Here is a 16,693-nt window from a genome sequence, read left to right as displayed (position 1 = left end):
TGAATAATTTACTTATGAATATTTCATTCTTAGTTTCAGATCTTGGTCGCGGTAGAACGAATTTTTTCTGTGCGAGCCGAGGAAACTGCGAGTGTGAAGAAACGCAATATAGTGAGATTAGTGAGGTTAGTTAGAAAATAGTGAGAAATCGCTACCGACTAGGGAGGAGTTTTAGCGAAGAATAGTGGGAAATAGTGAGAGAAACGCGAAAAAACTGTGAAACCTCTGCAAGTTACTCTCAGAAGCGAGAGATATTAGCTAACATATTGTGAGAGATTTAGCGAGGTACAGAAATATTTCAGCCATCCAGATAGAGATCGGATCTTCACTTCAGTATACACCTATTACCTGACACATACACTTTGTATATTATTCTTATAAACTGTTCACAATGGTGCTCAAAAACTCTAAATGGGACAAAAGAGCCAAATACAAGTACATGAAGAAACATGGCATTTCAATTAAACCTAAGCTGGAGTCTTCATCGGAACCTAGAGCCAAATGGACATCAAAGAAATCTACTGATTCTAACTTCACAGGTGTAGTTCTTGAAGATTCAGACGATGAATGGGACACAGAAACGGAAGAAGCTTTAATTAACCACTTCTATCCACAGATAGGAGAGACTGAGTTGACTCCGGAACAAAAATTGAAGATTAGGAAACAGATCTTGGCAGATATCGATAGACAACTAGATGAAGATGAAGCCGGAGAAGAAGATCAGTTCAATAAAGAAATATCAGATGAAGAAGATGTAGAACTAGATGGCATATATCTTGGATCTAAAGAAAACGAAGAACGTGAGATGGCTCCAGAAGTCCAGACAAAGTTCAATTTGAACGAATTCATGGCAGGCTTGGATCTCAACAAAACCAAGAAGAACAGAAAGATGCTCAAGAATAAAGTGACAGACAACTTCTTGGAAGAATACGGTTTGTCTAGTTACGACGAAATCACAAAGAAAACCGACGATTACAATAGTCTCTACTACTCTAAGCTAGAACATAGAAGCATTAAAGATATACCTGCTTCAGATTTGGATGGTTTCCGAGTTGGCCAGGACTCGTTGGCTGATATCTCCAGAAAGAAAGAAAAGTCTTCACATATCAGATACATGACAGAAGAGGAACAGGAACAGGAAAAAGAGAGAGCCATCAAGGCAGAACTGGCTAAGTTGCACAATGAGCTCAGATCCAGGCTTGGCAGTTCAAAAAAGCCCACAACTACTAAAAAGAATAAAGTAATAGTGATCAACAACATCAATGAACACGATTCAGAACAAATGGCGTCGTTGAACTCAAGAATCGTCAATAGTGCTGCGGCTGAAACTCACAGTAGTGATGATGACGATTCAGACCTAGATGCCGATATCGACTATCTTTTGTATGGCGACACAGCAAGAAAGCATGAAAATACATCCAAGAATTCACGATCTACACAGCTGACAGATATCGTCAAATCAAATAGTTTTGAAGATCTCTTGGCTGGAGCAATTGGTGCTAACATCAGGGCCAATTCTAAGTCAAAGATTCCTACCGAGACACAACCAAAAAGCGTAAATGTTCCATTGCCTCCGCAAGATGACATCGACTTTCTCGATGACCTTCTAGCATGAGCTGGAAGCCGTAAGGAGTAGAACTCTAAATGCTGGCGTTCGTGGCAGGTTCTCCAGTGGAAGTCTGTGGCTTAACTATGGTGTGGTTGTATGCCGTACACTCCATACTATCTCATCTTCCCATTAATAATCCTGAGACTATGAGATTAAATCTCAGATGATTTAAACTCGATTCAAACTTGGGACGAGTCTCTTGTTCTCTTTGGTTCTATAGAGATTCATATAGAACATCTCCGATCTTTGATTTCACCACGCTCTTTATTGCTAGCACCGGATGAGCGGAGGCACTTCTGTACTTGGAGTGGCTTCACCGGACCACCATAGTTCCAGTTCAAGTACAACTCTCTCAGACAAAGATGCCGAGGCCATACTGCTTTTTGAAAAAGCAATTGAGAAGGAGTCACATGGGCTGATGTCAGATGCGGTGGAATTATATAGAAAGGCATTTAAAATCAATGAGCAAGTCGATGCTCTATATAGAGCTAGTACTGTGGCTCATACAGCACATAAGCTTAAGCTGGAAGGAGGGAAAAACACGTTGAAGAAAGTCGATGAAGATGTAGTAAGACGAATTGACGTTGATAAGCTTATCGCCAGCTTCAGGCACAATGAAGCTCATGCTCCAGATCCGAACAATCCAGACCATCATGAGGAAATGCTAACCATCAAGTTTGCCAACCTTGCTATGGGTGATACCTATGCTGATCTTAAGCCGGTATCGCCGTTGATTCATTTACCGAACGATGTGTGGATACGGATACTTGAAATTTTGTTGATAACGTCACCTGAATCCTGGTTTCAGTTTTCGATTACTTGTAGAAAGCATTCATACTTGGGGTTTGGAACCTCTGAAGTATGGCGAAAGCTCGCTAACTTGGTGTATCCCAATCAAGTCTATGAGGAAAACAAGTTTTTCATTGATAATATGCCTCTTCTGGGTCACATCAACTACGATCTGTTGCCGGTACCTAAGGATCAGCTCAAGATCTTGCCCCAGTACAATGACTCTTGGAAGTACATGTTGAACCATCGACCTTTCATAAAGTTCTTGGGCTGCTATATCAGCGTCGTCAACTACTACAGTGAAGGTGGTAAGGCCGAGTTTTCCAGCAGCTGGTCAAACCCTGTAAGAACAATCACCTACTACAGATATTTAAGGTTTTATCCTGATGGAACCTGTGTCAAGGTGTTGACTTCTATAGAACCTACTAAAGTCATCCCCCATCTTCTGAAGTACAACACTCTGGGCAATGTATATCCCACGGCAGTCGATCCTAGCAATAAGCAGAATGCACATGCGCCAGTGAAGGAGAGTCAAAGGATCTACCATGGCCGATGGACTCTCAACATAGACGGCGATGTCCATGTCGAAGTAGAAAATGGCTCTGTTCCATACTATCGGTTCCATTACTACTATCTGATCAAGTCTGTTGGGGGGATATTCAAACACAACAAGTTGACATGGATCAAGTACCATGCGATCAGGAAGAAGATGTCAGAGGATGACGACCGAGAAGGAGAGATTTCGGAGTTTTCTATCAGGAACGAGAAGCCCTTCAAGTTCCTGAGAGTGAGAAGTTATAGATTAGATAATTAGGAGGACACATACAAATGAAGACGCAATACAGGAAGAACATAGTTAGACGTTTAGAATTTCATGGCATAAGAATGTAGAACTAAGTGATTCAAGGAGTGACAATTGAATGTACAAAAGTTGTTTAGCTCTACCTCAGTTATATTGGATCTTCAGATCGTGCGACCTATTTTTCGCAGCCTAATTTATGAGCAGAAAACAGCAACTGTAGAGCAAATATGGAAACGTTGTGTTCAAAGAGATTAGAATGTTATTGATTGCCAGTGTAATGTGCTTAAGGGATATGTAATGACATAAATCTCTTGAAGTCTTCAATCAATGTAATGAGAAATGTAATCTTCCCATACCAATCTGCGTACTTAATGTCACAGCGCGTAAACTTCAGTCTTAGGAGAACCAAAATTTTTCCTGCGTTTGTGCCATCGTTCGTTGGAAAATTTGATTCACACTACAAAGGAAGCCAGTGAAAAATTACAATTACAGGTATAACTTTACAGTAGCCACGACATCTACACAACGTGAAACAGCACAACAGTGATATATACAAGATGTCTCGTTTCTTTGTTGCCGGCTACAACTCGGACTCGTCGTCTGAGGAAGAGGACTTGTTGAGTTCTGATGAAGAATTGCTTTCTTCCTCCTCTGAAGGAGAACAGGAAACGTCAGACGATGACAGCTTAGATTTCGATGACCAGTCTGATTCTGACTCAAGTGACTCTGACTCCGATGGCCGTCCAAGTGGTCCAGCATATTTCTTGAAGAAGGACTTCATGAAAGGTGGTGCTGGCGGAGACTCTGACTCTGACTCTGAGGATGAAGGCAGAAGAGTAGTGAAGTCTGCCAAGGACAAGTTGCTTGACGACATGAACGAATCCATTGAAGCCATTAACGTAGCCAGAAGATCCGACACTTGGACCACCGTTGTATCGGAATTTGACAAGTTGGGACGTCTCTTGGTTAGAGCTGGTCAGCAAAGCGTGTCTACGCCTAATGCCTACATCAGATGTTTGGCCGATTTGGAAGACTACATCACTGCTACTAGTGAAAACGAGAAAACCGAAAAGTCTTTAAACGCAGCCGAAGCCAGAGCATTTAACATGGCTAAACAGAGAGTCAGAAAGCAAATCAAAGAGTACCAGGCCCAATATGACCTCTACAGAGAGAACCCAGAATTGTTTGAAAGGGAAGAATCCGTAGACATCGCTGCTCCTTCCAGATCTGATGTTCCAGTAGAAGATACTACGGGCAGAGTCTTGAGTCCTGTGTTCACCATCTTGAAACAGATCGCTGAGACTCGTGGTAAGAAGAACATCGACAAGTACGAACAGATCAAAACCTTGGAAGACTTGTTGAACGACAATTTGGCAAAGGGCTCTGTTTTCGAGTTGATTTCCATCTATCAGATGTTGTTGTCGATCCGTTTCGACGCTTCGGCCAACCAGAACTTCATGCCTATTGAACAATGGAAGAACAACGAGGCAGACCTCACCTCTTTGATCGGACTTTTGGAATCCAACAAGGACACCTACCAGTTGTCTGAGCTTGGTTCTACTACTGATGATATCGACATCGAACCTGTAGCCAATGAATCTGGTGTCAAGGCTATCTTTGGCTCCATAACTTCGTTGATCGACAGATTGGACGATGAATTCACCAGATCCTTGCAGAACACCGATCCTCACTCGATTGAGTACGTGCAAAGATTAAAGGATGAAACCACCATCTACCAGTTGATCGTGAGGGGCCAGTCTTATATTGAGTCTATAACGCCAGCTGAAGTCCAGCAGTCGGTTGAGCAGTTGTCGAGAGTCGTTCTCCGTAGATTGGAACATATCTACTACAAGCCTGACCAGTTGATCAAAGCTAACGAGGCTGAAGCCTGGAAGGGTATTTCTCACGAGTCTGTCATTGTATCCAAGGACTCCACTCCTGCTGAGTTGATTGAAGGATTGTCGTCGTTCTTAACCAAGCACAAGAATCCAGTCTACGCCAAACACGCTTTGTTGTTCTCGGTCTACTACTACGCCGTCAACAACAACTACAACAGAGCCAAGGAGTTGTTCTTGGACTCGCAAATCTTCAACAAAATCCACCATGCTGACTCCAGCTTGCAAGTCCAGTACAACAGAGCCATTGTTCAGTTGGGTTTGAGTGCATTCAGAAACGGAGCTGTCGAAGAATCTCACAAGGTATTGAACGAAATCGTCAACTCGCAAAGATCAAAGGAATTGTTGGGCCAAGGGTTCAACTCTAAATATCCCAACCAAGCTACAACCGTGGAAAAGGCTAAGTTGTTGCCTTTCCACCAACACATAAATTTGGAATTGCTTGAGTGTGTTTACCTGACCTGCTCGTTATTGATTGAAATTCCAGCCTTGGCTGCAGCTACAAACTCCAAGGACTCCAGACGTAAGGCAACCACCAAGTCATTCAAGAGTAAGTTAGAATTCCACGACAGACAGTTCTTCACTGGTCCTCCAGAGAGTATCAAAGATCACATAGTGCATGCCTCCATAGCTTTACTGAAGGGTGATTGGGCTAAGGCTTACCAGTTGTTGTCGTCTATCAAGATCTGGAAGTTGTTCCCTGATAACGATGACTTGTTGGCCATGATGAAGAACCAGTTACAAGTCGAAGGTTTAAGAACATACATTTTCTCCTACAAGTCGATTTTCTCTAAGTTATCTTTAGGCAAGTTGTCGCAGATCTTCGAGCTTGAAGCTGACAAAGTTGAGTCCATTGTTCAAAAGATGATAGAGACAAATGAGATTGGCGGAACATTAGACGAATCCAAGGCATTTATCCAATTCGCCAGTACCGAGCCACAAAGATCCAGATTGCAAGAGTTAGCTATTGTTATGAACGAAAAGGTTGGTTTGTTGACCGAAAAGAATGAAAAGACTTCGTCCAACGGTTACGGTAAGAAGCAGCCTCAACAACAGCAACAACAGCAACAACAGCAACAGCAACAGCAGCAACAGCAGAAGGATTTGCTCCAAGAGGACAACAGCAGATTCAGATACGCCAACGTTAACACTAACAACGATGAATTCCAAACTACTGCCTAAGCTGAGCTGGCTGTTCCAGTCACGTTTTGTACAATAATCTCTTTAGCATGGATCTCTATTTGCATCTAGACCAGATAGACTCTGTCTTCCTGAACTTATCAAGGCTGATTTGTTCCTGAGTCCCTGACTCGATATATATATTAGTTCTTTTTAATATAACGTTCTACGTGATTTACAATAGTAGGAGATAGAAGTACATGTTGATGTATATACTTGGAGCTAGAGTCCTTGGTCAGCATTAGTTTTGAAGCCGTACAGTCTATTGAGCTATAGTAGCTGTAGAGTTGAGAGAGTATGTTTCATATCTTTATGCTCCGGTCTGAAAAATTGTTTGGATTTTGTCAATTAAAAACAGAAACGTTTCATCATTTCGAATATTCTGAAACCAGATATGGTTTCTAAATCATTACTATATTGGTGTTTCATTATATGTGAAACAGCTTAAAACTAAATTCGAAACAGTTTCAGACATGAAACTCTTAATGTTGCGAATTGATGGAAGAGATGGGCTGCGAAAAGTGAAGATATTTGCAGAAAAAAATTCTGAGCCGCATCGCGGTATGCCGTCCGTATCTACAATTTTTATCAGTCACAGAGAGAAGTTATATCTCAACAGCTTATGGTTCCACATTCTCTGTAAGAAGCAGAAAAGTTTCATACTTTTGTATACATATAGATATCACCTAAACCACACGAAATCATATGACTGAAATTTCAGCCAAAAAAGTGAAGGTTTCTGCTCTTTGTGAGCTTTGTCATGCCAGAAAGGCTGTGATGAAAAGACCCAAGAATCTTCAAAAGCTCTGTAAAGACTGTTTCTATAAGGTTTTTGAGACTGAAATTCACAACACCATAGTGGACGCTAAACTCTTTCTGCCTGGTGATAAGGTGGCTATCGGAGCCTCTGGAGGAAAGGATTCTACGGTGCTAGCATCAGTGTTGAAGACTTTGAATGAAAGATATGATTATGGCTTGATCTTGGTACTTCTCTCTATAGACGAAGGCATCAAGGGCTACAGAGACGATTCGTTAGCTACGGTCAAGAGAAATCAGGTCCAGTACGAGATGCCTTTGGAAATAATATCTTACAGGGACTTATATAATTGGACTATGGATGAAATTGTGCTGTGCGCTGGAATAAGATCTTCGTGCACTTACTGTGGAGTTTTGAGGCGACAAGCTTTAGACAGAGGAGCGGCCAAGCTCGGAATCAACCATGTAGTAACTGGCCATAACGCAGATGATATGGCTGAGACCGTGTTGATGAATCTTTTGCGTGGTGACACTGCCAGATTGGAAAAATCCTGTGCCATTATCACTCAGTCTGCTGGGTCTCCTATCAAGAGGTCCAAGCCTTTCAAATACACGTACCAGAAGGAGATTGTGCTATATGCTCATTACAAGAAGCTTGACTACTTTTCTACCGAATGTACTTACGCTCCTGAAGCATTTAGAGGCACAGCACGTGAGTTGTTGAAGTCGTTGGAGTCCATAAGACCTTCTTGTATTATGGACATCATATACAGTGGAGAACATTTGGTACTAGCTCCAAAGAAAAAGAAGATCACGACACTGTACAAGACAAACAAGAAGAAAACGCATACGGAGAACGAAGTCAACGCTGACGGCTCTGTGTCGTTGGGAAGAAAGAAGCAGTTTGAAGACGGAAACAGATGTGAGAAGTGTGGTTACTTGTCCTCCAACAGAATCTGCAAGGCATGTATGCTTCTTGCTGGTTTGGAGATGAATAGAGCCAAAGTGAGCATAGACAACAACACGGCTGTGGACGGCGCAGCTGTGTTGACCAGAACCTTAGAACAATTGAGTTTCTAGTTAATAATGGAGTAGCATATTTAGGATAGTCTAGAATAATCATAGATTTAATAGGTAAAGATATAAACAAGAATTATGGTATATGCAAAAGTAATTGATATATGATATAAGTTCCATATTCTGTACTGATTAGTCAGGTCTACTCTTTCGTATAAGCTAGATACGGTCCATTCTTTAGATATAAATATATCAAAAATACTAATATGAAATTGTCTACTTAGGAGCCTTGTAAACATGAGAGGCAGAAGCCTGGTGACTTGGGAATACCAAGGTTTCGGCTATGACGGTGTTCTGCTTTCTGGTGATACCAAACACGATAACTTCTGCGATATCAGAGGCATCCAAAGGTTGGGTACCTTCATAAACAGCATCAGCAGCTCCCTGATCACCGTGGAAACGAACCAAAGAGAACTCGGTCAACACAGCACCTGGATCAACTTCCAAAACTCTGATTCTGGTGTTAATGAGTTCCTTTCTCAAAGAATGCGAGAAGAACTTAACAGCAGCCTTGGAGGCACAGTAGATCGATCCACCAGGGTAAGGGTCTCTTCCAGCAATCGAACCGATGTTGACGATATCTCCAGAATTTTTAGCCTTAAAAATGGGAATCACAGCCTGAGTCATGTTGATGAGTCCCAAGACATTCGTTTGCATCATGCCTTGGATATCACTGTCACTGATTTCACCAACAGATGCTTTTCCAAGAGCTTTTCCAGCATTGTTGATCAACACATCGATGTCGGCGAAATCCTTGGGTAAACCAGAAATGAAAGGCTTGATGCCATCATGTTCGGTCACATCCAATTTGGCAGAATGGATTTTGATAGTTGGAAATTCCTTGGTCAATGAGTCTGACAATTGAGCCAACTTTTCTTTTCTTCTGGCTGTCAAAATCAATCTGATATTCCCATTGGCAGCAGATGCAAACTCTCTAGCTGTAGCTTCACCAATACCAGACGAAGCCCCGGTGATAAGAATGATTTTGTTGGCAAGTCTTTCAGCAGCTTTTTTTCCAAACGACATGACGGTGCAAAGAAATTCTGTACTAATTGCGTCCCTTAATGAACAACTAAAGACAATACTCTTTTAAAGAAGAGAAACAAAAGGATAGCCTGCTATATATATACCTCTGAAACGTCTTGAAAAATCCGGTTATCAATATTCATCCGCGCTACCATTTTCAAATAGTGGGGGAGTTGCGAATTGGTGTTAACTATGAGGTGATTGATTACGAAGAGTAATGTCCGATATGAAAGCTCATAGAGGTTGACAAATGCTGAAAATGCTGGTGCTACCTGGGCTATGTGTATACTGGAATTCACCAGAATGACTACTTCTGTTCCCGAGAAGAGGAAGATTCAAATACGGTAAAAAAAAGCAAATTGCAAAAGCTTTTCATTTCTGTTAGAGTGACATATTTTCGCTACAAAGTTAATTTAAAGCGCAATTTCGCGGTAGAGTGCACATCTGTGGCTTCAGATTAGCACCCAATAATGACAAAACAGGTCTATTGGCTTACAGATTCTATAGGCTGAACCAATGATATCTAGTCGGTTCAGACCTGACCCTTGTACAAATGGGAAGCGGAGGCCTGGTTGGTCGAGAAGATCAAAGTTTCGGCTATAACGGTGTTTTGCTTTCTGGTGATACCGAATACAATGACTTCGGCGATGTCCTCAGCCACTAAAGGTTCGGTGTTAGCATACACAGCTTTCGCCTTATCGACGTCATTTTTGAATCTAGTGATACTGAACTCGGTTTCGACATTACCGGGGTCCACTTCCAAAACTCTGATTCTGGTGTTGATGAGTTCTTTTCTCAACACATGAGAAAATGACTTGACTGCAGCCTTAGTTGGACAGTAGATTCCTCCACCAGGGTAAGGATCTCTACCAGCGATTGAGCCCAAGTTGACGATATCTCCTGAGTTCTTAGCCTTGAAGATGGGCAAGACTGCTTGGGTCAAGGTGATTAAACCGAGAACATTGGTCTGGAACATGCCCTGGATATCTTCGGGCAAAATTTCACCGATTGGGTCTCTTCCCAAGGCCAAACCAGCGTTATTGACCAAGACATCGATGTCAGCAAATTCCTGAGGAAGATCCTTGACGAACTGACCAATTGATTCCAACTTCGTCACATCGAGTGCAACAGTGTGGACCTTGATGTTGTCGTACTTGTCGGTCAATTCTTTTGCCAAGGCGTCCAATTTGTCCTTTCTTCTCGCAGTCAAGATCAATTTGATATTTCCATGAGCAGCTTCGGCGAATTCTCTAGCTGTGGCAGCGCCAATTCCTGCCGCGGCAGAGGCTCCTGTGATGAGAATGACTTTGTTGGCAAGTCTCTCAGCAGCCTTGCTTCCGTAAGACATGTTGGATATAGTTGTGTAAGTATGACTTTGTTCGAGAAAAGAGAGTGAGATTCTGATAAATATCGAGATAGCTGAAAATTTCCTTGACTCAGACTATGATTCAGATTCGCACCCAATTGCCAAAACGGACAATATGGGAACCACAGACACAAGATATATTGGTGGTTTTCGAAAAAGAGACAAAAGAAGTATATATCATGATGGATTGTCACATTGAATCTGAATGTCTGTGCTTAATTTAGTTAGCGTAATCTAGTTTGCGTGTGCTTTGTTCCTCTTGGACCTGCTTCACAAACCGTTGGAACATCTGCACTCTAGCAGATCGTACAATAGTGCTGGATATCCTGTAGTCGTTGTTAGTAGCTTATAGTGACTGTCTTCTGCCTGGATATCTAGGTAAGTACTGGTATATTCTTGATCCTATACACTCGAAGAAGTCTTTGTTTCAAAGATATGGGGAAAAGAAGTCATTGCTCCATACGGTAGTTCTAATTCAGATTTTCAATAAAAATGGACTTTATGAATCATACTTGGACTGATGCAATTATCACGTCTTCCAATAGTCCCTCTTAACTAAATACAATCAGGATCAGTATATAAATTCACATATATTGTTTAAATATATATAGGAGTGTAGAGTATTACCAAATTTCAGTTAAGAAACCTCAATAATCACAACCGTTAAAATTACAACCAGCAAATATAGAAATTTTATAATTAAATGAATAACATTAGATGACCGTTATAAACAAATTGCTTAGTAGAAAGTAGTTGGAGCTTGAGCTTGGTATAACTTGGTGGTCTTTTGGACTCTGTGTGGCAATGGGAACTTCAAGTCCTTGGACAAGTATTGCTTGACGTATTGTCTCTTGACGTCGTCAGTCTTTTCCAATTCAACGACCTTCAAGATGTGGATAGATCTAAATCTAGCTCTGTGTCTAGCAGCCAAGTCTTGGTACATGGTTTCAACGGCACCGACTCTGGTAACATCTCTGTATTCTTTGTACATGTTGTGGATACCAGATCTGGAGTCGTATCTGATCCAGATACCGAAGGTCTTGACCTTGGTTGGCTTGGCTTCAGCGATGATGTTAACGGAAACAATTTCACCGGAGGCCTTCTTGACCTTGTGCAACTTTTGCAAGAAGTACCAGTAACGAGACTTGGCAACAACAGCGTTAGGAGCAAAGATTCTCATACGGTACAACTTTGGTTCTGGAACAGAATCAGTTGGAAGACGACGACCGATGACTTGATATTCGTTTAATCTAGACATTCTACGTAAATTGTTAGTATAAAATTCGCTTTAAATGGCGATGATTAGAATGGCAATGCAATGGTCTCATCTGAGTGAATATGGATAGAATTTGTTGGGCTTTGAATGTTCAATTTCTGTTGACTTTTTATTCGCTTTTCAATGATATTCCGTTCTGGTTTACTTGTGATTATACAGAAAGATTTTCTTGGATACTTGAAAATGATGAATATTATGTCTAGAGGCTAACCCTGCTCTCTTGGTTTTACCTGGAACCTATTCTTTTGTCTCTGTTGCCGAAGTTGATAATCCCATCTGGCCCCTCTCTGTTCTATTAATTTTTCAAGTCTTTTTCTCTTTCATAAAATTTTTCAGCTATCGATAAATCCACCACTAGCTGGACTTCAGAACTGGCGCTGTCTGAACTGGCTCAAATTCTGCCTGCATTGCCTTCATCTATTCCTCGTTGTATCTGTCACATACTTGTTAACTGTTGATATCCAAAAGTATACCAAACCTTTCTATATTCTATGAATAAATTAAGTAGACAAATTTTTGCTTCCTCACACTAACCAGAATCTGCTGTCTCCATCGTGAATTTTCCAGCAAGCGGTTGGTGTATGTGCAGGATTGTAACCAGGTTTTCCTCACGTTCTACTTTTGTGCGTAAGACTCTGGTTGGTGGCCCTAGAAAATTTTCTATGAAGACGTAGTGTATCTAAATAGTTGTGCTGATCACGTGCATTTGAAATTTCTAGGGCTGTAACCCTAATGTCACTGGGTGCAAATTGTTTAGGTGTTTGTAGTAGGGGAAGACTGAAGCAGTGTAGTATGATCTAAAGCCAATGCCATTCTAGACTATTGATATACTGAATTGTTAATATATAGCATTGGAAACTAGCTTGATAAAGTTATGTGCATTTTACCTCGAATTCTATTCGGTTGCTGTGCTCTGCTAGTAATATAGTTCAATCTAAGAGTGCAAGATAAACCATTTGGTAGATAGTGCCTTACAGAATCATTGTATAATTGTATCGCTTTGAAATACACATCCATAGATCAGTAGATGGTACCAACTCAGCAGTACCTTTATGCATACATACTGGTGCCTTCAATTATTGTACATTGTAATGCCTAGGTATCTATTTGTTATAACGCTATACTCTCTCTATCATATTACTTGTCGAAAGACAATGTGTTTCGCTATAAGTTCTTCTTGAGAGTCTTTTCAGCATGATTCTTCATCTTGTTTTCTCTGCCCCTTCTGGCAACAGGGCCACTTTCGCTATCGAAGAAGTAATCATACCATCTGAATGAACTGGCGTAGTTACCAATGAAGTAATGGTGGTGGTCATCGTGATGTTCAGCACCAGCCCAGAAGGGCAAGAAATTGTGCAAAGACCATGGGAAATCATATCCAGAATGTGAATCGACAGCTTGCAACAATCTCATACATACCCAAACAGTGACCGTGAATAAATGCAACGATGGCAAATTGAGATTTGCATTAGTCTTTGCAATGTAGGCATACAAAATAGGAAATCCAACTGTACCTACCCCAAGAGCCATGACTTCAGCTGGATGAGCGTATTCAGCAGCCAAGCCAAATGGGGCAGCATACTTGTGGTGGACCTTGTGAATGTTCTTGTAGAACCAACCCCAGTGAAACATTCTGTGGAAAGTGTAATGCCATGTGTCCTCCAAGAAAAAGAACAAAGCCACCTGAGCAGCCATGATCCAAATGCTTGGGAATGGGACCTCGATCGATATCTTCAATGAAGAACAAATAGGGTGGAATAACCAAATTGGGATAGCTTCAACCAATAAATGGGATTTGAGCACAGCCTTGAGACACTCCCACTGTTCCTTGTTGGAAACGATCTTGTTTGCCTGAATTTTCCATCTGTTGAAAAATGGAATCTGGTCGATAATGAACCATGGCAAACATCTACCGAAGTACATGATTTCGTGGGTCAAGAAAAACAAGAGCCCGGTGGCCAAGATATCGTTGTCCATGTATATGTACCAGGAAGCCCATAACTTCTCGATGAAGTTTAAGTTGGACAAGAACGGGTCGGAACCCGACATGCTTTGGATAGTACTGAGCACCTGACCATATGAGGAAGGGTGAATACCCCCAAATGGCGTTGCCAGCAGATTTGTGATGATGTGCTGAAGAGAAGAGGCCAGTTCAAACATGGGTGCAAATACAGAAAAGGTGAACAGACAACAGAAAAAAAAGTGATCCACCGAAGGTGAAGAACAAATCCAAAAACTTAATATATAAGTTAAGCAAAATATGTGAGTTTATATAATTCTCTTGTCTCTAGAGATCTATGAAATCAACGGAATCATTCCTGTCGTATAGCACCAAAACTGGCCACAGTATCAGATGACAATCCCTGGCACATTTCTGGTGGCCGCGAATTGCCCTTTTGGTTCTGAACAAAAAAATATGGTGTGATATTTGACGCAGCTAAACGAACCATACGAGCCCGACGTAACTATGGCCAGGTAGACACGGCAGGTTAGGTGATGACAGGAATGGACGAGCCGTTCCCTATACGAGCGGTACGACGACACGTCAACACATCGCTTAAAATGTTTCTGTACCTATATGGTACAATTCAGGAATCTTACAGTGCTATTTTTCAGTTCCAACTCTACACTGCAACAATTTAATTTTGTTTAACATTAATAAATCTCCGAGGGAATAAATCTATACAATGAGCTACGCTCCCACAGGACAGTCTATACGACAACGCCGTAGCGTAAATCCTCTACTCTGTAGCAATATATGGTGTTTGTGATGGTAATGGTGTTTGGTGAGCTCCCAGTTCAAACCCCGGGTCTGTTTTGGTGGTCGCAGCCCATCAAAGTCCATGATTTTGTTTCTTTTTTGCACCCATACAAATTACGTCTGTTGTACTCAGACAACTCTTTCGGTAGGTAAGATATCCACCAACAAGCTGTTGTCGATTGTGGACAAGTTCAACCCGTTAGTGGCTCTGTAGGTCTCGATGTTTTTGAAGAATTTGTCGAACAAGAATGCAGTGTCCAAAGGTCCGCCCTTGGCTTCTGGGTGGAATTGGGTGGAGAAGATGGGTTGGGTTTTGTGTCTCATGCCTTCGTTACTCAAGTCGTTCAAGTTGGTGAAGTAAGGTTCCCATTCGGAGTTCAATGTAGAAGCATCCACAGCGTAACCGTGGTTTTGAGAAGTAATATGGCACTTACCAGTAGCCAAGTCTAAGGCTGGAATGTTGTGAGCTCTGTTACCGTACTTCAACTTGATGGTCTTAGCACCACCGGCCAAAGCCAACAACTGGTGTCCCAAACAGATACCGAAGATTGGCAAGTCACGGTGCTCGTCGATGGTCTGCTTCAAATGTTCCACGGTGCTGGAACAGTGGGTTGGATCGCCAGGGCCGTTGGAGATGAAGATACCGTCGAACTTGTTGGCGATCTTGTGGATAGGGTAATTGTATGGGAAAACGGTCAAGGAGGCACCTCTTTCAACCAAACAACGCAAAATGTTTTCCTTTGCACCACAGTCCAACACGGCGATGTGGACGTTTTTCGAGTATTCTGGGGGACAGGCGATATGGAATGGAGCTTTGGTTGTGACCTTGTGGACCAAGTTGACCGAACCTGGATCTTCGAAAGCAGCATCTTCGTCAGCATCGTACTCTTCACCGATGGTGATTTTACCCAAAGAAGAACCTCTTTCTCTAAGGTAGGAAACCAATTGTCTGGTGTCGACACCAGATATGGCAGCAACACCAGATCTTTGACACCATTGCTGTAAAGATTCCACAGCTGTCCAGTGGGAGTATTCTAAAGCGACGTCAGCAACGACAATACCAATACATTGCACAGAAGCTGATTCCATGTACTTCAACAAGTTGAATTGGTCTTTCTTGGTAGAAGAAGGAACACCGTAGTTGCCGATCAAGGGCTGAGTGAAACACAATATTTGACCCTTGTAGGAGGGATCAGTCATGGACTCAGGGTAACCAACCAAGGAAGTAGTGAAAACAGCTTCACCAGAAACGTTCTTGTCTGCACCAAAGGAATAACCAGAGAAAACTGGACCATCTTTGATAGTCAAGGTGGCTCTGTCTAACTTGGAAGTCTTGTTGGTGAATCCCTTAGCAGAAGTAGCCAACAAACGTCTGGCCGATTGGATCTTATTAAGTTGTTTGAAGGCACTGATCATTGTAGTTTCTTGTATAGTATAGGATAGAGGAACAGGCAAGGCTATAGCGATCGAATAACCAGATGTCAATCACAAGTAGTACTCTCGTAAGAAGTAATAAGCTAGTAGTTGGCCGAGTCCTAAGTTCTATATAATGGATACAGAGAAAACAAAAAAAGGAGGAAAAACTGGAAAACGGTTTGCTAAATAGTAGTGAAAAAAAATTGTGCATAGTCAGCGTCCAATGGCTGATTGCGAATCGCGGCTAGCAAATTTTTTCACAAATTGATTACCCAATTGGGAGTGACTCATCTTCACTATAGATCGAAAATTTTTCAGTGTGACTTAGCCAGGCGGTTGTGGTGCAAAAGCTATGGAGACGTGTGATGGACCAGAACACAGCTATCTCTCTCTTCTGAAGCTATTTGATGTCTACGGTTAGACTGCTAAGTGTGGTGACACCATGGAGGTCGTGCAGCTCTTCTATTGTGATGGAGTGAGCTAGTAACTTTTACGGTGTTATACCGGGTATCAATTCAAGTACTTAGACATACACCTAAAAATACAGTATTTTCTAATTAATAAATTGTAACCCCGTGATCCAATAGCACGTCTTCTAGTTTTATTGGCATATGTAATCTTGGAGATAATAGGAACACAATGCAGTAGAATTGTCTAGAATGTTAACTACTATGCCTCTCGCCTACGTCCTTGTAGATGTAATGTGCTAAAGTGAAGTCGTAGTGTATTATCAGCCATAGC

The 16,693-nt window shown here is 41.7% G+C and overlaps 9 protein-coding genes across 9 annotated transcripts; 4 read left to right on the top strand and 5 right to left on the bottom strand. All coding sequences in view use genetic code 12, as the record gives it.

Annotated features, from left to right (window-relative positions):
• Window positions 1–391: 391 nt before the first annotated feature.
• PICST_5172 (conserved hypothetical protein) lies at window positions 392–1,360 on the top strand (the record flags this gene model as incomplete). The annotated part of the gene is made up of 1 exon (XM_001387889.1): window positions 392–1,360. A coding segment is annotated over one exon (969 nt), but the record flags the coding sequence as incomplete, so codon positions are not given.
• Window positions 1,361–1,889: 529 nt separating this feature from the next.
• On the top strand, window positions 1,890–3,212 carry FBX9 (F-box protein; the record flags this gene model as incomplete). The annotated part of the gene is made up of 1 exon (XM_001387888.1): window positions 1,890–3,212. The coding sequence occupies one exon, from the start codon at window positions 1,890–1,892 to the stop codon at window positions 3,210–3,212; it is 1,323 nt and encodes a 440-aa protein (XP_001387925.2).
• A 500-nt stretch (window positions 3,213–3,712) lies between these two features.
• Window positions 3,713–6,448, top strand: NIP1 (Protein required for nuclear import with some similarity to Nsr1p, another protein involved in nuclear transport). Its single transcript, XM_001387887.1, has one exon. The coding sequence runs from the start codon at window positions 3,758–3,760 to the stop codon at window positions 6,275–6,277; it is 2,520 nt and encodes an 839-aa protein (XP_001387924.2). The 5' UTR covers window positions 3,713–3,757; the 3' UTR covers window positions 6,278–6,448.
• Window positions 6,449–6,979: 531 nt separating this feature from the next.
• YGW1 (conserved protein of the N-type ATP pyrophosphatase superfamily) lies at window positions 6,980–8,110 on the top strand (the record flags this gene model as incomplete). The annotated part of the gene is made up of 1 exon (XM_001387886.1): window positions 6,980–8,110. One exon carries the CDS (start codon window positions 6,980–6,982, stop codon window positions 8,108–8,110), a length of 1,131 nt encoding a protein of 376 aa, XP_001387923.2.
• A 156-nt stretch (window positions 8,111–8,266) lies between these two features.
• On the bottom strand, window positions 8,267–9,185 carry YIM4 (NADP(+)-dependent dehydrogenase acts on serine, L-allo-threonine, and other 3-hydroxy acids). Its single transcript, XM_001387479.1, has one exon. The coding sequence runs from the start codon at window positions 9,131–9,133 to the stop codon at window positions 8,324–8,326; it is 810 nt and encodes a 269-aa protein (XP_001387516.1). The 5' UTR covers window positions 9,134–9,185; the 3' UTR covers window positions 8,267–8,323.
• Window positions 9,186–9,665: 480 nt separating this feature from the next.
• Window positions 9,666–10,481, bottom strand: YDF1 (serine dehydrogenase; the record flags this gene model as incomplete). Its single annotated transcript, XM_001387478.1, has 1 exon — window positions 9,666–10,481. The coding sequence occupies one exon, from the start codon at window positions 10,479–10,481 to the stop codon at window positions 9,666–9,668; it is 816 nt and encodes a 271-aa protein (XP_001387515.1).
• A 590-nt stretch (window positions 10,482–11,071) lies between these two features.
• Window positions 11,072–12,232, bottom strand: RPL20 (60S ribosomal protein L20). The gene is made up of 2 exons (XM_001387477.1): window positions 12,220–12,232; window positions 11,072–11,758 (listed from the first exon to the last, which is right to left on the bottom strand). Exon 2 carries the CDS (start codon window positions 11,755–11,757, stop codon window positions 11,239–11,241), a length of 519 nt encoding a protein of 172 aa, XP_001387514.1. The 5' UTR covers window position 11,758; window positions 12,220–12,232; the 3' UTR covers window positions 11,072–11,238.
• A 611-nt stretch (window positions 12,233–12,843) lies between these two features.
• On the bottom strand, window positions 12,844–13,932 carry ERG25 (sterol desaturase). Its single transcript, XM_001387476.1, has one exon. It carries the CDS (start codon window positions 13,822–13,824, stop codon window positions 12,940–12,942), a length of 885 nt encoding a protein of 294 aa, XP_001387513.1. The 5' UTR covers window positions 13,825–13,932; the 3' UTR covers window positions 12,844–12,939.
• A 733-nt stretch (window positions 13,933–14,665) lies between these two features.
• Window positions 14,666–15,952, bottom strand: CPA1 (Multifunctional pyrimidine synthesis protein CAD (includes carbamoyl-phosphate synthetase, aspartate transcarbamylase, and glutamine amidotransferase); the record flags this gene model as incomplete). The annotated part of the gene is made up of 1 exon (XM_001387475.1): window positions 14,666–15,952. One exon carries the CDS (start codon window positions 15,950–15,952, stop codon window positions 14,666–14,668), a length of 1,287 nt encoding a protein of 428 aa, XP_001387512.1.
• Between the last annotated feature and the right edge of the window lie 741 nt (window positions 15,953–16,693).

The sequence above is a fragment of the Scheffersomyces stipitis genome, chromosome 1 (assembly GCF_000209165.1).
Source record: "Scheffersomyces stipitis CBS 6054 chromosome 1, whole genome shotgun sequence".
In the NCBI taxonomy this organism is placed as follows: Eukaryota; Fungi; Ascomycota; class Pichiomycetes; order Serinales; family Debaryomycetaceae; genus Scheffersomyces; species Scheffersomyces stipitis.
Note: the sequence above shows the minus strand (reverse complement) of the source record. Positions and strands in the feature narration are given on the sequence as shown.